The sequence below is a fragment of the Rhamphochromis longiceps genome, linkage group LG22 (assembly GCF_057381845.1).
Source record: "Rhamphochromis longiceps isolate RC_006_pf linkage group LG22, R_longiceps_female_GT1.1, whole genome shotgun sequence".
Lineage (NCBI taxonomy): Eukaryota > Metazoa > Chordata > Actinopteri > Cichliformes > Cichlidae > Rhamphochromis > Rhamphochromis longiceps.
Genome location: NC_140577.1, coordinates 18,541,781 through 18,566,268, shown reverse-complemented (window position 1 = coordinate 18,566,268; position 24,488 = coordinate 18,541,781). Strand labels below are relative to the sequence as shown.

Below are 24,488 nucleotides of genomic sequence, written 5' to 3'. Positions count from 1 at the left end.
GCCGCTGGACTATTGAGTAACGCTCGTCAGTGCTACTTTAGCCTCAGCCAGTTTTTGAGCTCTGTCCGTGAAAGTTCCGTGCTAACTCTTGTTCTCTGTATGCAGATTTCTCGTGCTTGGTTTGGAGACTCTGGACGCTTTTACCGACCCCTCTCTGCACCCCTGGGAACCCTGGCCCCCTTCTCCTTCACCTGTATATAGTGCACCTGGAGTGTGTAAATAAACCTGTTTTTCTGAGATTTCAGTCTGCGCCGAGTCCTCCCTGCTCCTCCGTGACAGTGACCAACACAACCACCATAGGTGACTTGCGATAAATGCTGCATTGAAGAATGGGATACCATCCCACAGCAGTGTGTGTGACCAAGCTGGTGGCCAGCATGAGGGGGAGGTGCCAACCTGTTGTGGCTGTGCATAGTTTTTCCACATGGTACTAAGGTCCCTGTTTGTTAAATGAATAAACTGTTAAATCACCAATGTGTCCTATTTCTTCAGACTTCAGACTCTTCATCCAACCCAACAAATGACACCAATCAAGAGTCAATAGCAGAACAAGCTGCTCAACCCACTAATGCCTGTTTCTTACAAATGTCCCAACATTTGAAGGGGAAATAAACGGCTTTCCAAAGGTGTCAGATTTATTGCCAAGAAGCATTGTTACAACACAGGAATAATCAACCAGACACAAAATTCCTTACTTTTTGTGCTAAGTTTAAAATAAAAAACAAATGTCTTTGCATGCATTTACCTCCACGTCAAGTGCAAACATTGTTACTTACACCTCACTTCATCAGTAATAACAGCACATCCATTTTTCAATGCAATCTTACTTTTGAACTTTATTTAAAAAATAAAGCAGTCTTTATAATTTTTCTAATATCGCCTCAGATTTTCTGATCTGAGTTTGAAAACCTGAGAAAACATCCATAACTCTTAGATAAACGACATCCACTGTCAAAACTGTGTGAGATTGACCATTAGTTACCAATTTACAAACTCCAGACTGAATTTTCAACTTCCAGATATTTAAGCCGTCACTTGTAGATGAGCTTTAAAAGCTGACTCACAGGAGAGCAACCGCTATGCTGCAAATAACACCATCCTCACGGATGTGATTAGATGAAAATGGATATCTCCTGTGTTTCTGTTTACAAACGCATGTGCACGCGGTGATAGCTTTTATTTTTCTAGACAGTAACGCGTGTGTGTGTGTGTGTGTGTGTGTGTGTGTGTGTGTGTGTGTGTGTGTGTGTGTGTGTGTGTGTGTGTGTGTGTGTGTGTGTGTGTGTGTGTGTGTGTGTTATCTTCACCTGCAGATTCACTGAGACAATGCCTGGATGTTTTTTATGCGCTCGTGTGGGCCATTTGTATTTATCTCCCTCACCAAATGGGACGCGCACATCCACACTCGCACGAGTGCAGCTCCAGTACACCTTAATCAAGATTATTATGGTCTGGGATGTGTTTAGTTTGGGTGTACAGGTCCTCTATTTGTTAGAGAGTGTTTGATATCATCGTAAATGTACATTCACTCCTAGTTTACAGGCTTTTATTTACTCCAGCTCATAAACACTGAGCAGGCTGGATCCCTTTTAATCTGCAGCCAAAGTTTTTCTCTTTCTCTCTCTTTCTTCTTTGCCCACCTTCAAGACACTGTGGCGTGACGTCGCCTGTTTTCTAGCGGGTGCACGCGAGTTTTCACACAGGTGCTCCATCTGCTTGCCAGTGCGACTATTTGGGGCGATAACCGCCTCGCTCCTGAGCAGCTCTGTTAACATCCTCACTTGTTAACAAGCCCCTTACCTTCCCAGAGCCAACCTCTGCCACCCGCAGGGAAATAGCAGGAGTTTGCTTAACCCTGTAAGCCTGTAAATACAAATTTTTGAAGTTTTTGAAAACTTTTTCTTTTCTCTTAAAAATAAGAGTTGACAGTTAGTGTACAGCTGTGGACGGAAGAAAAAAGATGCTGGATCGCTGTTATCACAAACTGCTGCTGTTTGGATGCCTGGTTTGTCTTCTGGTGACTGTTGTAACTGCAGACGGTAAGTAAACATTTGAAATCATTGAAATAACCCGTACACCTCGTTGTAAAATTATTTTCTGATCTAATTTTGTCCGTTTGCTAAAGCTGTGGTGGTGATGTGCGCCAATTACGCGTAGCGCGCCAGCAATTGGCACCAAGCCTGTTAGAGTCAAAAGGTGTTCTAAAATAAATGTTTAATGGCAAAAGAGACAATTACACCACACTATTTCTCCCGTTAAACCCGCACTTTGTTCTTTGTTCTAAGCTGTGTGAGTGGTCTGCTTTGTCCAGCAGTCATTCTCAAACCTTTAGAGTGCACGAGAGAAGATTATTTTTTTTACTGCTTTGTTGCTAAAAAGTTTTCTCTTATATTATTTTCAGTGGCTGATTAGCAGGGCTGTCTCTAGCCCTTTTTATGCTCTAGGCAACTTTAGATTTTGGTGCCCCCTCGTGGATCGATAGCTATATAGGTTTTTGAGAAATTTCATTTAGTGCAGGCGAGCCCTCCAAACAGCTTAAAAAAGATGCTTCTCTTCCATGTAGCTTAAGGTTACTCGACACACTGTCATAATATCTGAGATATTTATTAAAAATGAATAATAAGCAGTCCAAATTGCATTCTTCTTTTATTTGTGACTTTGGGATCTAAAGATTCAGTGAATGCACAGAGAATAATTTATTTAGAGGAACCTAAATGTAAATGTGCTTTCATTGTTACAGTTGTTACAGTTTCTGTCTTATATAGTTATAGGAAACATCCTTGATGACACTCCTGCATATATGGACCAAATTGAGGAATGAAGATAGAAACTTAAGATTGACAAGAAAGAATATTGTGAACTTAATTAAATGGGTCAAACTTTTATTGACAATAAAACAAAAGTGATCTTGCAGCTGGTGGCAGTCATTGACTGTGACTGCTCACCTGTCTGAAACGTAAAAAACTGATAAGAAAAAATTGTTAACATCATCAAAAATTATTAATAGCTATAAATAATTACAGAACTGCTGCTGTGTCATCTGCTGCAGCTTTTGCCACAAGGTGCGGCAAAAGGACACAAATGCAGGGCTCATAAACAGATGTGTCAAAAATAAAAACCAAGTCCAATGAGGCAAACACACCAATAAATCCAAAATAGAAGCAAAACACACTCAAGAGCAGGTGAAACAGATGCAGATGGGGGAAAATGAAACCGTAAATACTCAGAGAAACAGTGAGGACTAATCAGGGGGAGTGGAGAAAAAAAGAACTGAAAATAATTAGGGACAACAAGACAAGGGAAGTAAAAGCAAATACAAAACGATAAATGACTGTCAAAATAAAACAGGAAGTGATAAATCAGGGATAGAAATTTAAGCATGATGCACAGAGACACCAGGGACACTAAACGAATATCGAACCATGAACTTAAAACAGAATAATCGCTGTAACAGAATCATACAAACAAATGACAATATGTCTCCGTCTACAACAGTCATCAAAACTGAGGCTTTAAAATGATAATGAAAAGAAAGCTAAAAGTTCTTAATAAACAACCACAAAACTCAAAATAACCTAAAACCCACAGATGAAAGACAGCTGTCTTTGATCACGCCTCTGCAGATAACTCTCTGAAGTTGCAGGTATTCAGTAAACTCAGAAGAACGACTATAAGCAGCAACTTCAGCTCCCGTGCACAGCTTGTCTCACCAGTGCCCTCCTACAGCCTTTCAGCAACACATTTTTAGAGAGCTTGTCTGGCAGAAAGCCTCGAAGGAAGACTTCTCCTCTGTGCCAGATACAGCTTATTTTGGTTTATCTCAGAGTCGTGTAAATATTTCAAAAACGTGACTCCTGCGATTATGAACCTGGAGCACATTTCTGTCCTGTGTTACTGGACAGCCGTGATGTGAGAACAGGGTGGTAATGACAGGACCGGTATGCTGCTGCGATCGCTCCTGCAGTCAATTAATGATCACAGGGGGGTGAGCAAAGCAGATCCTTGCACATCCACGACTGTGCCGCTGAGATTTCACACTCACGAGTGAGGCTTTAAGAAGTCCTTAAAAATATTTACTTCCTACACATTCTGCTATTATCCTGAATTTGTTTGTATAAAATGTTATTTAATGTTAATCTCCTTGCATTTCCTCAGGTCGAGTGTTTGTGCTGGACCTGAGGAACTCCTCTGACCTGCAGGGCTTCAGAGATGCTGAGCAAGCTTGTGCCTCGCACCGCGGCCGCCTGGCATCAGTAGAGGAGCTTCGTCACGCTGTGGTGGAGTGCTACTTCTCCCCGTGCACCCGCGGGTGGCTCTACGGGGGCTCAGTAGGGTAAGAATAGCAGCTGTCTTCAGAGGAGATGTCAGAGGTCATTATGGTGTGTGTGTGCGAGACGGAGGTTTCGGGAATGGATGAAAGAGAGAGGAAGTAAAGAAAGCGAGCGGGGAGATAGAAGAGTGACACATTTCAGGGGGGAAAGAGAAAAAGCAGAGAGAGGAAGCAGAGAGGGAGAAAGACTCCTCTGTTTCTTCCTGGAGGAGGAGGGAATTCTGAGATGGGGTGTCATGTCGACAACTGCCTCCATTTACACCTCTCATCTCCACGGCAACGACACTCACAGCTTTCAGAACAGAGCAGATTTGGGCCTGGAGGAAGAGGGGTACCCGGTTTGCTTAAACGGAGATGAAGCTGACAAGTGGTGATTATAGGGATAAAACCTCATGAACACTGTTACTGCTACTATAGTATCCTACACTGCAGCTCCTAATAGAAAAATGTATGAAGAGTATGAAACATGTTCCTTTTAAATGGACGCAGACACCTGGTGAACACATGCCTGCTTTTAATGAATAATAGTTGAGATGCTTTTTTGGGTCCATTCACAGCAAAGCGTGCTCTTTGTTTGACCAATAAATGGTTAAGTTGACCCTGAAATTCTCGGTGTATGTAAGCCAAAATCCAAATGATTATTAATGGTTGTTCTAAATGACACGACTACGAGTTCATTCAAAACTTTTACGTAAAAATCCCCCTTTTCTCTCAGTGTAAAGACGTTTAACTGCACATTTTATCTCAGTACGAGAAAAAGAAGTTCAGTGTCAATAGGCTGTCTCAGTCTTACTACATGATAAAGAAAAGTTGCTCTATTTAATGAAAGAAATCTGTCAGCATGACAGAAATGTACATAAATCTACAAATTATAAAAAGTTCTGGTAGCTCATGGCCCAGACTGTCCTATAATTATAAAAGAAAGCGTTATAAAGTTAAAAAAAAATCATTTTTATTGATCTATTGATTGATTTGTAAAAGCTTTTATTGTTCTGTCATTTAACTGTTAATCTGTTACTCTAGTTTAGTATGAAAGACAGTGGGGAAAGTCTTCATCATTGGGACAAGCTGTAAAATGTATAAAAATGTCGTTAAAACTCCAAAATGTATGCCCTCGATCACATTTTCAAAAAACATCCAGTGCGGCCCGGGTTGGCATCTCTGCCAGGCCAATTCTGACCCCCGGGCCTTATATTTGACACCCCTGCTCTACAGTATATTAGAGACTATAAAATACAATTAGTCTGTGAGTGCTGGGGTTCTTTCACAGATTTCTTGAACCTTGTTTTTCATCAAGGTTGAAGGGCATTTAGCATATCCTGCTGTAGTGACCCTTTGTGAATAAGGGAGCGGCCGACTATTCCACCTCAACCCGTTCTCACTCCCAAAGCGTAACATTTTACGCTAGGTGACAAATCGTCACCATATTACGTTTTCGGCTACCCACCACGTTCCTAAATGACGACCTCGGAAAAAGAGGGAATATGAGAACCGTCTGGACTGAACCTACACATGTTCGCTCTTTTTCTTCAAATCGCTTAGAAACACGCTATTTAACATCATTAAAGTCCTGGTTAAGGTCAGGAATAAGGTTATGGTCAGGGCTAGGGATAAGGTTAGGTTTAGGGCTGGAATACAGGGCTGGAACGTCTATTACCGCGGGAGCGTCATTGCACTGGATTCCAGCCATAACCCGCCGCGTACCATAAGAACGCCGAAGGTCTCCTTTCGCGTTCCTCAGGAACGCCGCGGGACGTGACAAAACGTCGACATGTTACGCCTCGGGAGTGAGAACGCTCTGGTCATACACATCTGAGGTGGTTAACTGGCACTGACGCCAGTCTGGAAGCATCACAGCTCACACACCAACGACACAATTATTCATCTAAGCAACCAACATGTGAGTGAGGGAGTGGGTGAGGGTGGCCTTTACACAACCAGTGGGAGTGTGTGTGGTAAGGTGGGCAACAAAACAGGAAAAAAAAAAACAGAGAAAAGGATGGAGGGACAAGAAAAACAGACAAAAACATTAATAAAATACCTGCAATCAATGTATTTTTACCTTTAACTAACATTGATTGATGAGCTAGATATATATTAGGAACCACCATGCTGCGCTTCAGAGTGATGATTTATTTATGATGAAGACCACGCAGGAGAGGAGGATGAATCGGCTGTGAATCGTATTTCCCTCACACACTCTGCAAATTCACAGCCCATAAATAATCAGCGCATAATGTCCGAATGACTGCAGCACCTTCAGCTGTTGGACTGCTTTTCTTACTCTGTGTTTCCTGATATATTAGAAGAACATTCTGGTGCTTTTCTGCAAAACTGCCTCCAACACAGACCAAGGTTGTCTGTGTTTCCTGAAAAAGTTACAGGAAAAGTTCACTGTATCTGAATATACGTCAGATTCCACGTCTGTCATTGTCACTGCTCGAATAAGCCGTCCAAAAAGGAGGTGTGTAGCTCCTGACTTCAGCAGACGGAGCTGTGGTAGCAGGGTGATATAGTGTGAAACGCAGTAAGGGAGTGTGAAAGCTGATGTCCGCTGATCAACATGTACAGAGCCAGCGGTGTATAAAAGGAAAAGATGATACGTCCCTAACCAGATATGTTACAAGCATATTATTGTATGTTAGAAACTCGGTGGGCACTTTGAACCAGGTTAACCCCTGAAAGGCTTTATTTCTCAATTGTTTCATTGAAGTCTCCGTTCATTTTTATAACGAAGTTTCCAGTTTGGGAGTTTCGTTGTGGTTGACCAGCCCTGTAGGTGGACAGAGCGTTCTCACTCCCGAGGCGTAACATGTCGACGTTTTGTCACGTCCCGCGGCGTTCCTGAGGAACGCGAAAGGAGACCTTCGGCGTTCTTATGGTACGCGGCGGGTTATGGCTGGAATCCAGTGCAATGACGCTCCCGCGGTAATAGACGTTCCAGCCCTGTATTCCAGCCCTAAACCTAACCTTATCCCTAGCCCTGACCATAACCTTATTCCTGACCTTAACCAGGACTTTAATGATGTTAAATAGCGTGTTTCTAAGCGATTTGAAGAAAAAGAGCGAACATGTGTAGGTTCAGTCCAGACGGTTCTCATATTCCCTCTTTTTCCGAGGTCGTCATTTAGGAACGTGGTGGGTAGCCGAAAACGTAATATGGTGACGATTTGTCACCTAGCGTAAAATGTTACGCTTTGGGAGTGAGAACGGGTTGGTATGACATAAGTCTGTAGGTCTATTAGGAGCTTTAACAAGTGCCTCCTACGCTGACTCTTCCACCTTAACATCTTCTTCTGACCTGTCAGTCATTTTGTACCTCTGTACACCATTATACAAGAAAAATGAATTAAGGCCGTTTCAGATGAATGCGTGCATACTTCTGGGTGTTCCCTGTAGCAGTCACGCACTGTCAGGTGATGGATTCTTCTCGGGCACAGATACCTGCAGGGATGAAAGTTAAATTTTTAAACAGTCGTCAGTGTTTTTTGCCTCTCTGAGTGCTTTCTCTGTGATTTCTTCTTTTCTCCTTCAGACTCTCTCCCCCATAAAGCAAAGCTAACATGGCACACGCATGCAGTCTGACCTGCTCCACTCTCTCACTGCACTGCTAGTTAAGCCTTTATCAGGACAGTACGGTTGAAAGATGAGGGGAAACCTGGGAGAGAGAGCAGGAGGAACACATGCAGCAAATACCTTAGGCTAGATTCAGACACGGGCCTCTGCAATAGTCTTACAGTTTATGGGTCGCCTGTTCAATCTGCTGAGCTAAACTGGCGCCCCTGCTAGTTACATTATTTCCAATTAGTGATGCTTTGTTTAGATCAAATGCACACCCAGTGTCTATTCTATAGAATGATTCTTAGTAACTAATATCACCAATCAAACTTGCTGTTAAAGCTCATATTTCTGAATTTTCCCACAGGACTGATTGCTACTGCCAGCCTCTGTGGGAACATAATCTGATTGGCCTTGTCTTATCTGGTGTTTTTGAATGATAAACGGGTTAATAATGTGATTATGCTGCAACATAAATGGAGTATTCACTCAGCTTTAGTAGCTTCTGCAGCTTGTAGGAGCTGTGCTCATTCAGTCCCAGTGGAATATGCGCTGCTTTATGTCCACAATGTTATGACTTCTCTATTTGAAGTTGGCTGTAACCTAAGGCTTGTTCTCTGGGAACATCTATCCATAATGTATCAGCGTGGGATAACACTGTGCCAAAGGCTACAGCCGCTGATACTGCAACATATCTGAGTCATGATGTGTGTTCCTGGACCCTGATGTCATACTGCAATAATATTTAAATGGGCAACAAATCAAGTGGTGGTGAATAAACTGTGTGCGTAGTCAACTTTCCCACATGCGCACTTAATCAGAGGTACAGCTTTAGATATCAGGGGTGGAGGGAATATGTAGAGGAATGTTTCAGTGTTAATTACAAGTTAATGACCTGCATTCATAATCTCCCAGAAAAAAATACAAAAATAAAGCCAAAAAATATATAATACTCAAAACATTTCCAATGCATTGTATTCAGAATTCTACTTTGGAGCTAGCTCTTTTTTACATATTGTTTTAGTCCACTGGTTCCCAGCATGCCGGTCAGGCCTGTAAATAAATGATGGCAGACTGGTAGACTGTAAATAATTGATGGATATTATTCATTGGTTTGCAATCCACTGCTTTGAGGCATTGTGGACAGTCTTATCTTGGCTTTTTTAAAGTGAGGTGAAGGTCTGACTAAAGAACCAAGAACAGCTACACAGCCTCACTGTGAAATACAGCCAGACATTTGACCGCTTCGCCTTGGGCATTTTTAATCTGTAGCTCTGCTCTAAAAGAACGTATGTACCTGGGCCTGCCTACTATCCTTGAAAACGTAAAATGATTGGCTAGAAGTGTATCACAGCTCAGGAAAAAAAAGCACCGAAATAAAGCACCGAAATGTGCGCTGGTTACTACCGTTTATGTCAGAACCGGTGCCCTTCCCTAGTCACAAAGATGCTATAATAAACTTTTCATATCTACTCAGCAAACATTTCAACGCTGAATGACTGTAGCGATAGTTCTTGTTCACGGCTGAAAACTAGTTCAAAACTAAAAAGCAAACTCGATGTTGGAGACACGACCTCGACACTAATTCGAGGTACTTGTTGAATGTTGCCTGGATGTTTAAAAAAGATAAAACTTGTGTTCTACAATCTTGTTATCACTTAGATGAAACAATTAAAAAAAGAATCTGATAGAAAGAATGAGAAGAGAAATAGCAGCTCTGTGGTCATTTTGACAGCAAATTTTGATTCAGTTTTATTAGTAGTTTTTAGATTAAAACATTAATTAGTTTCAGTTGACTAAATACCATAAGATTATCCTAGATTAAATCTAAAGTTGATTCAGTTGACTAAAATGTAATGCGTAAAATTCTGTCATGTTTTTACTGGTGAGAATTGCTCCACATTGTTTACAAAGCATCTCATTTGCAATGCACCAATCTAATCTATATTTATCCCTCACTAAGAGATGTTCAAGTCAGACCATCTATTTGGGAGTGCAAACAACAACATCTTGTCCAGGTCCTGCTCAGTTTTTGGAACTGAACTGCAACCAGGTTTGACCTGGGAGATGATTTCAGGGTTTAAGCCATGTTTGCTGAATTACTCTATTGAAGTGAACATAAGTGTTCTGATAATGCTAGCAAGCTTTGTTAGCAAACTGTGCAGGTACATCACACACGGACAGAAGAGCTCAAAAATACTAAAATTATAGTAGCTAAAATTAAAGCGCAAACCTCTTTGGTGGTAATTAAATAGAATTAAATAGACGATGACTAAATTAAGAATGCTCAAAATGTGCACAAAATATAGCACAGCTGTTACAAAGAGAAAGAATAGCAACAGAGACCAACAGACGCAATTGTGAAATGCTCCTCTATAGTCAAGTCAGTGTTATGTCACGTTAATTAATGAGAGTGTGAACATGTGACTTGATTTTATGCAGTATGGATATCATGTCTGTTTATTTCCAGGACCACAGTGTGTAATGTTGTGGGCGGTGTGCTGAAAGCTGTAGAAGTGAGGACAGAAAATGGCACAGAGGACGCAACGCACCTGGACGCCTTCTGCATCAAAGACAAAGGTCAGTAAACCCACACGAAAACATACACAGTACGTAAGGATCGTAGAAGAGGAATGGTAGTAGCGATCAGGACATGAATGACTCAGGTTTGTGTGTGTGTGTAAATGTAAATGTGATGTGAAACAACTGGATCCATGAATGTGTGTTAGTTCTGATGCAGCTGAAACTAAAAGACACACATCACATCTGGCACATCATTGCCAGGTTTTGGATCAAAACTTGGAAGATTTCTCTTGTCCATGTGCCACACACCCTGAGGTTGGCAGACACTCTCTGCTGTGGGAGCACATGTGAACACTTCACATCCATTTGATACAGGCAAACCAACTACACAGCTTATTGTCTAGTTATGGTTGGGTATATTAAATACAGGATCCCTGGAGGCACCATTGTCAGGGAAACCCACTCACACCGTTACACTGAACTAATTAAAGATTCCACATTTAATCTGAAACACGTAAAAAGAAGTTGCACTACAGTCTATAGTCAAAATGTCTTTTTGAATAACCATATGGGGGATTTTTAAACTTTATTTTACATTTTAAATCATATTTTAGTTCATAATAAACAATAAAACACTTGTTATTAGAATTTAACAATATATTATGGATATAATGCAAAACAAACTGTATTGATCTTTAATTATCTTAATTATCTAAAGTCAAGTTGGCAGCAGGGTATCCCAGATATCTTTCTCCCCAGCCACACTTTCCAGTTGCTCCTGGGGGATACAGAGACCTTCCCAGCACAGAATAGATACATAATGTCTTTAGCAGATTCTGAGTCCACCCTGGGATCTCCTCCCAACTGGTGCCCCTGAAAAACCTCCAAAGGGAGGCACTCAGGAGGCATCCTAACCAGAAGCTCGAACAACCTCAACTATCTCCTTTCAAAATGCAAGCGCAGTGGCTCTACTCTGTGATGCCCACAGATGTCTGACCTCCACACCCTCTCTCTAAGGTTAGCCAACCACCCTGTGGAGGAAACACATTTTGGCCGCTTGTTTTTGTGACCTCATTCTTTCGGCCATTACCTGGATTTCATGACCGTAGGTGAAGGTTGGGACGTAGACACAGAGATTCTGCTTCAACAGTCCGGTAAAATGTCTTCATTACTGCTGATGCTGCATCAATGCGCCAATCCATCTCGTGCTCCACCTTCCCATCACTTGTGAATGACATCCCAGGATGACTGGATTCTCTTGCTTGAGGCAGCCTTCCTCCCCATCGTTCCACTGTACTCTGGCAGAGAACCGTTGCCTTGGATTTGGAGGCGCTGATTCTCATCCCACCTGCTTCTCACTCGGCTGCAAACCGCTCCAGTGCATGCTGAAAGTCACGCTCTGATTAAACCAACAGAATCACATCATCCACAAAAGCAGGGGTGCAATTCTGAGGTTCCCAAAGCAAATACCCTGCTCACCTCAGCTATACCTCGAGATCCTGTACATGAAAATAAAAGTAGGTTCAGAGACAAAGCATAGCCTGAACATGCAAAGATGCAGACACAGAATTCCTGGCATTCCTTCGCCTGAATCCAAAGTTCGACAAGGTTCGAACCTGCTTTCCATCACCCTTGATGAAAACTTTAATATGCATAGTTATCCACAACATTATCCATGAAGATTGGACCAGATTCTGTTTAATATTCATGCTTTATCCTCATGTTCTTAAAATTCACATAATTCTTTTACATAAAAGCTTTTGCTTCATGTCCAGAATTCATTCGTTCATTCTTATTACACATGATATACTGATATTATAAAGCTGATAAGCATTGGTTGACATTTACAGAGAACACTGTTTCCTATGGAATAAGTATAACAGCTCTATTACTAAATACGTGCATCTATATGCTTGTTGCTGATAGATGAGCCATGTGGAGACCCCCCATCTTTTCCTAATGCACGCCTGCAGAGTCACTCTGGGTCCGAGATGGGAGATGAGCTTCTGTACACATGTGTCCCAGGTTACGTGATGCCCGGTGGACACACAGCCTTTAGCCTGCTGTGTGACAGCTGTGGGGAGTGGTATGGACTGGTGCAGATTTGTGTTAAAGGTAAGAGGCTGTTGTGGTCAGAGTTTGATTCTTTGTGTTTGAACAGACTCTCAGTTGTTAGCTGGGATGGAAATGGTGTTACTGGTGCTTTAGCTTGTGTCGCTAATCCTTTATAAAGGCAAAATGCATGGCCTGTGTGGATTATTAGCTAACAGTTAATCATGCTTTTAATCTAAAGCAGTCGTTCATAAACTTTCCAGGGAAAACTACTCTAGATTTTAATTTTCTTACAATATTGGCAGCTATGTTTAGTTAATGGAGCCTCTAAAAGGTCACAAATATCTGTTTTCTACCCAGACATTTTGAGGTCCAGCTTTGATCATAATCTCAAACCATTTTTCTTTTGTGTTTCTGATTTAAAGAACTGGCTGTGTACCAGGGGAACTGGTTCAAGAGTGACACTGACATTTTGCTGGTTTGGAAACAAGAATCAGTGACGTCAGGGTCTGCCAACCCAGCAGCCAGATTATGTTAGCTCAGTATGATCAGTGGAAACAGATGGCAATAGTTGGCTCCAGCTAAAGGTCTCAAAATCTATCCAGCAGTGCCACTAAATGTCATTGAAAATACACAAAACAAAACAAAAAACAAACATTTTTCTTAGGTTTTGTGTAGGTTTTATTTTCTATTTCTTGGTAGGACCGTGACTTTTCAGAGCCTTGGCATCATTATGAAGCTACCAAAGAGCGGAGCAGAGAATTTGCAATGCCTATCTACTGGAGACTGCCTTTGGCATCATATTTAATTAAAAGAGGTGGCATTGAATATCTTGGGAACTTTTGCTAACTTTCTTTGAGTCATAAAATAATAAATAATAAATGTAGATACTTGATCTGACTTGAAAGTTTACACATTTCTATTTTGTCTTTCTGCAGATGAGGTGAGTCACACAGACTACGAGGACAAGTTCACAGATTCCTACATAGAGGCAGAGCGCCAACCTGAGACACCATTAGAGGCTCATGGCGATGTACACGAGGAAGTGTATGGAGCTGCGTACCCACATGGAGAGATGAGCGTGGAGCAGCAAGAGACGAGTTTTAGAGCCAAAGCTGAGGAGGACCATCGAGACCTGAGCAGAAAGCTTAAAGTGGGAGGAGAAGTGGCTGAAGATAGTGAAATATTTGAAGGAGCTTTAGTTAAACGAGAAAAAAATGAGGAACGGGCTGGTGAGGACTTGGTAGGTCCTCGGACGAGGCAGCAGGAGAGAACTGAGGTGGCCAAGATTGATACAGTGGAAGCCACAGAAGCACCCGTCTCTCTTCTCTCCCAGAAACACATGTTCTGGTTCCCCTCTGAGACCTTCCAGGAGGAAGAACCTCAGGTCTTCATCAATCCAGCCACGCAGACAACACAGAGAACCTCTGTTGACCGATCTGAGGAGAGCATTGAGCACACGAGTCAAGAAAGGCCCTATCGTCAACATCCCGTTGATGCTGATGATCCTGATCATGAAGGAGATGATTTTGATGATCCTGACACCAGCCGCCATGATGACCAGGACGACATCCTTGAAGATGACCACCATGACGATCAAGACGGCAGCCACCAAGAGGAAGACCACGATGAGCACAAGAGGCAACCAGGTCAAGATGAAGATTTGGACAAAAGGGAAAGCCATGAAAGCTATGACGATCACGAGGAGCATTATGACATGGGCGAACATGAGGAGGACCGTGATCGCAAGGAGTACGACGATCCAGATGATACTTACGACGGACACAAAAGCCAGGAGGATCATGATGATCATAATGGAGAACATCATGAGGTCTCTGAGGAACATCTGGACCAGGATGACCATGATGACCATGATGACCATGATGACCACGATGACCGTGCCATACATTATGACGACACCCATTATGCTGACCTTGATGATCACGATGATTTTGGACACAAAGACGCTGAGAGCTATGACGATCACGATAGCCATGAAGATGATAGTCGTCGGCATGTTGTTTTTTCTGTGGTAGCCGATAAGCATCAGAACGTCACTCAGAGGGGAGCAGACGGAAAGTCAGCCACAGATGACACGTGGCTGGACGGTTACCCTGTTGTTTTCGAAAACGGTGACTCCGTAACAGAGAGGGTGAAACCAGAGGATAAAGACAGAAGGAGATTTGTCAAGACGACGCCCAGACCCACTGAGGTGGAAATTCCTAGACCTTACACCAGCTCGCCCAAGGAGCAAGAGTCTCTCACCACGGTGCGTGAATTCGAACTAGGGGTTTTAGAGGAGGTGTGGCCTGACTCCATCGGGACCCCTGCCCCTGACCTTCTGGAGCCTTCAGACTCTCCTTCATACTCTGAGACCGGAGACTACAGCACACAACAAGCAGTTCCCACCGACTCTTGGATGGCTGACATTACCGATCATCCCTTCCTTGATCATGGCCCAAGCCCTCCAGTGCACAAGGACGGCTTAGTGCTCAGCCTGCCTGGTGAGACTGGGGAGAGGGGAGAGCAGGAAGGGGAGATGGGAGAGACGATCTGTGTGGATGACGCCTGCCCTCCCCTCCCTCCGAGCTCTTCCGGTCGAGGCCCCACTGTGGCGGCCATTGTTGTGGCGATTTGTGTCATCGCAACTGCAGTCATTGTCGCGGTGTGGTGTTACCGACGACAGCAGCAGAAGAGTTCGGCGTATGAGATGAATGGGAAGGGCCAAAGTCAGGCCAGACAGGGCCAACAGATAGAGATGCAGCAAAAGGTGTAGGGGAGAGAGGTTGGCACAGACACTCTTCCTTTGGGAAGGATGGGAAGATTCAGTTGAAAACTGTTGATCTTAGGTATAAACTTTAAAAAAGCTAGCACAAAATATTGTAATGATGCTTAACATAGTGAAACTTGAATGAAACAAGATGGCAATAGTCCTGTCACTTAGTAGTTCTGAGGAAATCCACCAGTCCTTGTATGTTATCCATGATTTTTAAAGCTCTGGCATCTACCTGGACATAAACCAGGCTGGATTCAACTCCAGAAGCTGAGAAGCGAGACTTTAAAGATATTAACATGTAGGAAAACCACAACATGAGGCACAGCACTGCCTGAATATAGGAACTGAAACTTCATTCTCCAAAGCTCTTGGACATTTTGATGAAGATTTCTTGCTGTTGTTTTTGTTGAGTGCTTGTATTATTGCTGATGTGCATTGTTTGATATTCTGTGTATTGTGTTTATGGAAAAAAAAAAGGTCTAGTTCACCACAGGAGGTTCGCGGGAGGACATGAAGAGTACTGAGAGGGGTGAGATGAAAGAAAAGAGGCTGGTGAAAGGTGTAAATAAGAGGTGGAGTCTGATGGGAGAAATATTTCTCGTCTGTGTTGGTTTTGACATTCAGCTGATGAGACATAAAGAGGCATCCAGATTGCAGACTCAGCCACATGTATGCGTGTGTGTGATAGTGTGCGTGTGTGTGTCGCAGGTCTGTGCAATCCGCCAGCCAGCAGTAAATTATGTTTGAAGGTACCGACCGAGGAAGCAGAGTAGATCCTGACATCAGTCCAACTAACCACAGATTAAACACTGTGGTGAAAAAGAACCACAGCCTCAAATAAATACAGTTTAAATAGAGTTTCAATGCAGCCAAAAGTTTAATAAAAAGTGCATTTAGATTTTCAAATGATCAAAAATAGGACTCCACTGCCCTAAAACAGAGAGATTGATATACACTCAAATACCACTTTACATCCCTTTTATTCTAAAAGGGACTGTCTTAATTCTTCATGGCATAGATTCAGCAAGGTGCTGGAAACGTTGCTCTGAGATTTTGGTCCATATTGACATGACATCATAACACAGGTACTGCAGATTTATCGGCTGTAAGTCCATGATGTGAATTTCTTGTTCCACCACATCCCAAAGATTGCCTGTTTGATTGAGATCTGGTGATTGTGGAGCCAATTTGAGAACAGCTGACTCATTGTCACGTTCAAGAAAGCGGTTTGAGATGATCCGAGCTTCGCGACGTGGTGTGTCATCCTGCTGGAAGAGGCGTGCACGGGGACGAACATGGTCGGCAACAATACTCATGTAGGGTGTGGTGGTGAAACGGTGCTCATTTAGTACTAAAAGGGTACAAAGTGTGCCAAGACAATGTCCTCTACACCATTACACCAGCAGCAGCCTGAACCATTAACGCATGGCAGCATGTATCCATGAATTTTTATTTACACCAAATTCTGATCCTACCATCCTAATGTGAAAACAAAAACTGAGACTCAACAGACCAGACAACAATTTTACAGTCTTCTCTTGTCCAGTTTTGGTGAATTTTGGCCTCAATTTCATGATCTTACCTGATGAGAGTGGTACCCAGTGTGGTCTTCCTCTGCTGAAGGTCATCTGCTTCGAGGTTTGACGCCCTGTGCAAAACTTGGTTGTAACGAGTAGTTATTTGAGTTACTATTGCCTCGCTATCAGCTGTCACGTTCTTAAATCACCTCTTTTCTCCATTGTGATGCTCAGTCTTAACTTCAGCGCGTCATGTTCGCATGCCTAAATGCCTCGAGCTGCTGCTGTGATTGGCTGATTGGATAGTTCCTTTAATGAGGAGTTGAACAGGTGACCGGTGAGTGTACACACACATATAATGGCGAATGTGTCATAAATCATTACACTATGAGCAGTTACAGAGGACTGGACTCTGGGAATATTTGCTCATGTCTGAGTAGATATCAGTGTTGTGACAATTTCTGCCAAACAGAGATGAATGCATTCAGGATTTTTAAAAATACTCTATCATTCTTTGTTATCGATGTGCCATCTTTCCATATGTGCCAAATATTTAGAAAATGTAAAAGAGCAGATGTAAATGGATACAAATAGTCATGTTTGTGGTCAAATTTCAGTGTTTTACAGTAGGAATGTAAATAAAACAGTATATAAGGGTAAGAGCATGGGAAGTGATTATAATTATTGTCAACAGGGACCGCTGATTAATAAAAAAGAAACTTAATGGTAAAGAATTTTCTTGCATAATTTCAAAATCAATAACGAACTGATTTACAGGAAATATCTTAATCTGTTTCCTTCATGGTGTCTGAAAATGAACTGACGTTAATGTGGCGAGGCCACGGGGAATTATTAAGTACCTGACGTCTGTGTGTTTCTGTGCATATGATCTGTGACTGTATTGACTCGCTGTACATACGACAGCATTACCAGTATGTGGAAATACCTTGTTTCTTGTTTCACAGGTGGCATTACAAACCACCCCTCATATCTTACACAGGGTACGCTCATCTCCGCGACGTCTGCTCGACTACCTTTTACTTCAGCTGTGATTACCGCGACTGTACTCGCCCACGCCGTAGGTTATCAAGCAACGAACTCTGTGGCAAAACAACAGGTTTGCCACATGAAGGATGCCTGAAGAAGGGTCATAAAAATAGACGTTGTTAAATTAAAAGCGTGACTAGTTATTTGCAGCATCGTCCTCTCAGCCTTATGTGATTTATGACAAGATGAAATGTGTACTGTATGTGTCTTCACAAATAAATATGTGGTATAACTCTGGCTTCTAGTTTACTTTTGCTCTGGGTCAACTAGATGCACTAACTTATAGGAATCTTCAGTTGTTATCTTTCTTTAGTATTCACAGCGGACACGGCAAAAGATGTTACTCTGTCTTTTCGTCAGGACATTTTTAATGCTTCTGCTTCTCCAAGCAAAAAGAAGCAGAAGAGAGAAATTGGTGGGATGAACTACAGCTGAGGAAGAGGTAATAAAAGAAACAGGACAGAAGGAGAAGGCGAAGAGTTGGAGAGACACAGTAATACAGAGGGAATGTTCCCCTGTGGGTTTTTAACATCACCATGTGACAAACTGCACAGAGACTCAATGTTCAAACATTATTAAACACCACAGTGTTTTCTCTGGTGGGCTCGCTGCTCAGCTCTCCTGTCTTCTACCTCTGGGTTTCTTTATATTGGGGCTCCAGTTAAAGACCAGTGAACTGGAAACGAAGAATAGCCGAGTAATTAACATTTAAGTCACTTTTAAAACAGATATTAAAATTTTGTTTTTCCAGCTTCGATACTGGGATGATTTACTGTTTGTCTCATGTGGTGAAAGAGAATCAGAATGGTTGGTAGGTTTACATCACTGTCTTCACAGTTTTGCAGAATTTCTGAGGGTCTTTAAAAACTTCTCTATTGACATTTGGACACTCCAGTCCTTGTACCTGACCTTTATCTGGAGAATGTCTGTTGTTTGTTAAGTGGCTTAACACAGACCCGTGAACCATTTAAGCACAAAGAGCTACCTAACTCAAGGGATGAACTTAGCAAAGAGCCAGTTTTAAATTGTGTCTTAAGGCACTTTTTTCATTTGCAGCCTGTCGCTAAAGCACATCATTTGTTCCCATTTCTTTAGCTGAAAAATACCAAAGACAACACAGCTTGACAGACATAAAGTAGTATTTTTTGACCAGCAGGGCTATTCCCAAAGAGCTATCATATCTCAGCGTGGTTTGCAGTGTCTCCTTGCAACTTTGAAGAACAAGTGGAGGACAAAATTAGAAGTTGCAGGACTAAAACTCTATCTACAGCGAGGGAACAAATCCAGCAAAGACCTGACACAGGATCTGAGAGATGCATCTGTGCCTTCAGTTGATCCAGCTGTTGTTCAGAAATCCTCTCAGTGGAAGTGGCTGTTGTTTTACAACATCACTGAAAAGCCGTGATTATTGGAAAGTTATTTTATTGTAAAAAAAAAAAAAAAAAGTCATACTCGTGTGATTCACAAAAGACGAGACAAAATATTTCAGTTTTCTTTAAATTATTAAGCCACTATGCTGTATGTCCACTGAACAGAATATTAATGGGCACGCAGTAGGAAAGTAAAACAAACTCGATCAACCACAGACTGTAAACCCGATAAATATAAAAATTGGGAGTGTTTTGTGTTGTTTTTCAGTGTTTCGGCAGAATCTTCTCCTCATCCTCATCCAGGAACTCATCTATAAACTCGACCACCTCCCCCTGCAGACACAAACACGAAAAAACAATGACACAGAGACAACTCAGGAGGGGCTGTTTTGTTTCAAAGCGAGGTTTTTCCCACTAAGTGGATTACCATTAATCCTCACACTCGCAGTTTTATCTGTGATTTCTCATATTCTGCATTACTGAAGAGATTACAGTCAGTAACTGAATAGTATTTACCACGTACAGCATGTAATCCTGGCTTATGGGTTGGCCTGATGGCCACACTTCTTGTGCTTGCAGTAAAATAACTTAAAGAAAAATGATGCAACACTGCCACCTCACGGCTGTCTGTGATATTGCAGTCTAATAAACACTGGACACATTGTACTGAAGGTCATCATGTGACCAGCCTGAGGAATCCAGGGTTTTCCCAGTTACACAAGCTCACAGATGCAAACAGTGCAGTCCAAACTGTGATTTAATGGGAATTATGTATTTCTATTTTTATGCATAGACTGCATCTTATGTTCACTTCACTTGACCTAAGATAACCTCCCGCCTGGAAAGATCCTTTGATACAAACCACGCACCTCATCGTCGCTGGCCAGACGCCTGTTGGAGAACTCCAACATCTGAAGCTGCATGGTGGTCTGATTGTAGTACCGGACTGCCTCCTGCAGGACAACAGTCAAAGAAATGATGAGTGTCAGAGAGACCCAAAGACTCAAAAGCGGGGAAGAAACCAATAAGTCCTCTTTAGGATGTGTGTGTTTCTGTGACAAAGCAATAAACATTTTATAGGAACAGTTATACTTTTTTTTAAAATTACTGGTATATCAAAAATACATTCAGCTGGCCGCCTGCCCTCAGCTTAGATCTGTCAGAGGGTTCTTCCTGTTAAAAGATTGTTTTTCTTTCCTACTGTTGCCAAGCGCTTATTCAAAAGGGTTCGTTTAATTGTTGGGGTTTCTTTGTATTATTGTAGGGTCTTTATCTTACAATCTAAATCACATTTAGGGGACAGTTGTTGTGATTTGGTGCTATATAAATTCAGTTGAATTAAGTTAAACTTTGTTCAATAAAATTTTACTTATAAAACCTTCTGCTTTCTTGGATGGGCTGTTAGAGAAATTACCTGCACAAAAGGTAAATGCTACAAAATACACCAACACCACAATCATGACTGAGAGGTCAGCTGTGGTGAAGCCCAGCAGACAGCTGCTAACTACAGCCACCTCTGTTGGCCACAACCGTAATAATGCAGAAGCATTTTATTTCCCAGGCTGTAAACATGCTTTTTAACAAGGTAGTCCATGGCGCTGATCTCACTTTTAGAGCCAACCTCAAGTGGCTGCTGGAGGAACTGCAGTTTTTGGCACTGATGCATTTTTATATCTGTTTTTAACAATAAACCTGCATATGGCAAATGGCTTACTATATGAACTTAATTAACATTAAACGCTTGAAACAGGGTGGAAACTTCCAGGATTCACTCATGGGCACCTGTGAAAATCAATAAGAACACAGATACCCTGCAGTGCACAGACTTGTGCCCTGCTAGGCTTCATATTTGCGAACAGATCTTTTCAACAACTTTTAGGTAAAAAGGCTAATAAACATGCGTCCAAAAATGTGAAATAAGTCCTTCAGGGACTTGTCATCATCATCATAACAAAAACATAAATAAATAAAACAAGCTTTTTAAATAAATCCACAATATGCTTTCCCAGGCTGAGATGCATCAATCAGGTGTGTGCATATTCTGTGAACATATCTGAACATCACTCACTGATCTGGGGAGGAAATCCTCATCTATCAGCCCCCACTTGCTTTTGTGGAACTTGTAATACTCCACGTTGTTCTTCATGACTTCATCATTGGGGTCAAACAGCAAGTAGCTGGTTGCACACGGCACTGCGTTCTTCAAGTCATTCACTGAAAGCAAAGTCACAGTCAAACGCCAGCAAACGAACCTCAGAAATTCGAAAGAGAAATACTTCTCTGCTCAAAGCTGCCAGCTGAGTACTACTCACGCTTGTAGTAGGCGAACTGCAAGTAGTGGTACATGGTGGCCACAAACTTCTCAACAACATAACCGCCGACAACAGGTGTCAGGTCGCTCTCACACCCGGCCTTCCTCTCCAGCACTTCCATGTAGTGGTCTAAACAGAAAATAAGTTTAGGCCTTCAATAAACAGTCATGACTGCACATGAGATGGACATGAGCTGACCAGCTATCGAGGGGTAGAAGTCTTTAAAATCTCTGATGTCCCTCGGTCCCTCAGACGCAGCCAGACACTCGTCGTAGACCTTGAAGAAGTCCCTCAGTGCCAGCTCCATGTCTGACACAGAGGTACGGAAGTTTTCGCCATTGTACGCCCTCACGGCACGTATAAATAAGGTCTGGGATACCACAAGAAAAAAGGATTTGAAAACACAATCCAGAGTGTTAATGCAAACTTTGATGAAGGACTCAGTATTAATCATTTTCAACACTATGATTATCTTCTGTCTGAAATCTTTGACAAGTAATGGTTGCAGACTCTCTTTTTCCACCTTCCCACGCTTGTATTTTACATAACAACGCTAATAAATATCAAGACATATGAAATTTTGTAGCGTAAAGTAAAGTGGATGTAGCCACTGAGGCCGTGCCAAGGATGCCTTAAAGTCCTCAGACCAAAACTGGCAAGTTCATATTCCCAGATATGCCCGTTTGATCTGCACGACCACAGGCTGCTTCCACGTCAGGGCGCCCACAGAGCCAATAACAGAGTGGGCTGCATGCCACATGGGAGTGACACCTCTTGTGGATAAAAGCCTCGAGAAATCAGAAAGGATCAAAATGAAAGCGTGCCTCACTGTGTTTAAAGCATGTATCTGTGCCTACCTCGTAGGATTTGGTCTCCAGGTCTTTCAGGTGCTCCTCGGCTCCAGGCAGACTCTTGTAGTAGGCCATGTTTCTCTGCATCATCTCATCATCCGGGTGTTTCAGGAGGAAGGTGTGGGCAGCAGACACCGCCTTGGCCAGGTTGTCAGACTAGAACACAAAAACACACATTAAAATGATTTGTTTTTGTGCTGGTCAGTAAAGAAACCACACAAAGCCTATGGTACTAACCTGAAATGAAATGAGTGTCACATGCAGCAGTAGATTTACTTGTAAGAGTGATGTCATTTATCAGTTATCAGCTGATGTTTGTCTTCACTTATTAATCTGTTTAAATCACCAAAACTGACCACAACTTATATTGTTGGCAGTGTGTTGACCCCTGTTGTTTCCTCATCACTGACATCTGCTTCAACTTCAACTGTATTTAAAGCACTATAATTATAATTATAAATATAACTGCATACAATAAAGTTGAATTGAATTGATATATAGTAACTATATATTTATTACATTGATTCCAACATCTTTGATATAAAGATGATGTGCTATTAATGTCTGTGTCACGGTGTAGTCCTGTAACTTGTATATGTAAACATACCTCGTCAGTAAAGCTGATTCTGATTCCTCACACACATCTCCACTCTCATGCACATCTTACTTCACGCTCCGTTACTGCTGCATATTTTTAATTATTTTAGATTAATAGATTACTTTGCGAAACTGATGCAAAACAGTGTGTCTTCCCCCTTTTTTGGCATTGCCCTATGAGCTTAGTTGTGGCAACTGGGAGTTCAATATGATGTGATTACATTAGTTTCTATTAAAATGAAACTTTTCGGTGACCCCTTGGGACATGTGGAGGAAATCACCAGCATGGAAATGTTAAAAATACAATAACTATATTGACTAACACTTCCACATGGGATCATCTGCGTTTGTCATGTTTCTCAGCTTCCTGAACTATTCATAAATTTGCTTTAACAGTCGACTTTCTGTGACCATGCTGTGCGTGTAAAATTGACGATTCTAAGATGTCCTTTCCTTAAAAATGGACCATAAACCACAAGAGTTTAGTTCTTACAGCAGACCCCCAATTGTGCATCCGTGGCACGTAGATGACGTCAAAACGCACGTCGGGGAAAAATCACGACCATAGTTAAATAAACCATTATCACTGGGTAAAGAAAGTTTGAGACTCCAATCTCATTTAGGGGACCCCTTCGAGGCCCCCTCCTTATTAGTTCTGCTTACTTTGAAGTAGGCATATTGAAGGTATTTGTACGGCTCCCTCCTCTCAAATTCATCTATAGTGTCCCGGCTGGGCATGGTCTGCCTGAAAGCGGGTAAGCCCTGTTTGCAGCGCTTCAGACACTGCGCTCTTTTCATAACGTTTCCAAACGCCTGCAGCTCTGGAAACTCCGCAAACCTCTGCTCGTCCTCCAGCCTCACGGAGCTGCAGTTAAGGTTGCAGAAGGCCTCGCTGTCCCGCAGCAGCCGGTAGAGTCGCAGAGACACCTCCATGTACTCCACCGTCTCCTTCCACTTCTCCCCGGTGTACTGATCCAGTGCATATTTGTAAGCGGACTCCAGAGGCATGAGCTCATGCCTGGGGAAACTCCTGAAGCTGTATTTCTCATACTGGGAGTTCACCGCGGAGACGAAAAATGCGACTAATAAGGCAGAAAAAAGCTGGGAAGCAGTGGAGGTAGCCATTTTTGAGGCTGGAAAGAGCTGGAAGGGTAGGCTGTTGAGCGTGGGTCTATAGGCCCGCCTCAAGTTCCACCACGTATCCAGACAAAACCTCCCCTCCCACGGGCACGGGGCTGGCAAGATCGCTCCGTCCAGTGGGAGCTACTGGAGGTGCTCCTCCCATTAAATTACAAAAGTAAAACTTTACAGTTGTTCGGATTTTCACATTACAACTGAAAAACCGGGCTGAAAATCTACATTTCATAACTTTTATTAGGGAAAGCATGAATTCAAAAAGAGTGTATTTTACCCGAAGGATTTGAGTATTTACCGTCTGCTTTACTTTTTTACAATATTTTTTCACATTTAAAGCTTGAACCTCTTTCTTGCCTAATTGAACCCCCGGTGAGATTGTCCCCCCTCCACCTCTTCTCCTCCCACTGCCACGTAGAAA

The 24,488-nt window shown here is 42.3% G+C and overlaps 2 protein-coding genes across 2 annotated transcripts; one reads left to right on the top strand and one right to left on the bottom strand.

Moving 5' to 3' along the window:
• Nucleotides 1-1,719: 1,719 nt before the first annotated feature.
• Nucleotides 1,720-18,040, top strand: susd5 (sushi domain containing 5). The gene is made up of 5 exons (XM_085396983.1): nt 1,720-2,039; nt 4,156-4,333; nt 10,359-10,468; nt 12,338-12,526; nt 13,402-18,040. The coding sequence occupies exons 1-5, from the start codon at nt 1,961-1,963 to the stop codon at nt 15,237-15,239; spliced, it is 2,394 nt and encodes a 797-aa protein (XP_085253109.1). The 5' UTR covers nt 1,720-1,960; the 3' UTR covers nt 15,240-18,040.
• A 1,193-nt stretch (nt 18,041-19,233) lies between these two features.
• On the bottom strand, nt 19,234-24,161 carry crtap (cartilage associated protein). Its single transcript, XM_085396985.1, has 7 exons — nt 23,597-24,161; nt 22,343-22,492; nt 21,684-21,855; nt 21,486-21,614; nt 21,242-21,387; nt 20,043-20,126; nt 19,234-19,506 (listed from the first exon to the last, which is right to left on the bottom strand). Exons 1-7 carry the CDS (start codon nt 24,056-24,058, stop codon nt 19,438-19,440), a joined length of 1,212 nt encoding a protein of 403 aa, XP_085253111.1. The 5' UTR covers nt 24,059-24,161; the 3' UTR covers nt 19,234-19,437.
• Nucleotides 24,162-24,488: the final 327 nt, after the last annotated feature.

What these genes read in the sequence shown, in the direction of transcription:
- susd5 (XM_085396983.1), top strand. Translation starts at nt 1,961, where the DNA reads ATGCTGGATCGCTGTTATCACAAACTGCTGCTGTTTGGATGCCTGGTT. An exon ending in GACTGTTGTAACTGCAGACG is followed by an intron (nt 2,040 to 4,155) that starts GTAAGTAAACAT and finishes GCATTTCCTCAG; the next exon opens with GTCGAGTGTTTGTGCTGGAC. An exon ending in GGTGCAGATTTGTGTTAAAG is followed by an intron (nt 12,527 to 13,401) that starts GTAAGAGGCTGT and finishes GTCTTTCTGCAG; the next exon opens with ATGAGGTGAGTCACACAGAC.
- crtap (XM_085396985.1), bottom strand. Translation starts at nt 24,058, where the DNA reads ATGGCTACCTCCACTGCTTCCCAGCTTTTTTCTGCCTTATTAGTCGCA. An exon ending in GCAGTTCGCCTACTACAAGC is followed by an intron (nt 21,388 to 21,485) that starts GTGAGTAGTACT and finishes CTTTGCTTTCAG; the next exon opens with TGAATGACTTGAAGAACGCA. An exon ending in AGGATTTCCTCCCCAGATCA is followed by an intron (nt 20,127 to 21,241) that starts GTGAGTGATGTT and finishes GTTGTCCTGCAG; the next exon opens with GAGGCAGTCCGGTACTACAA.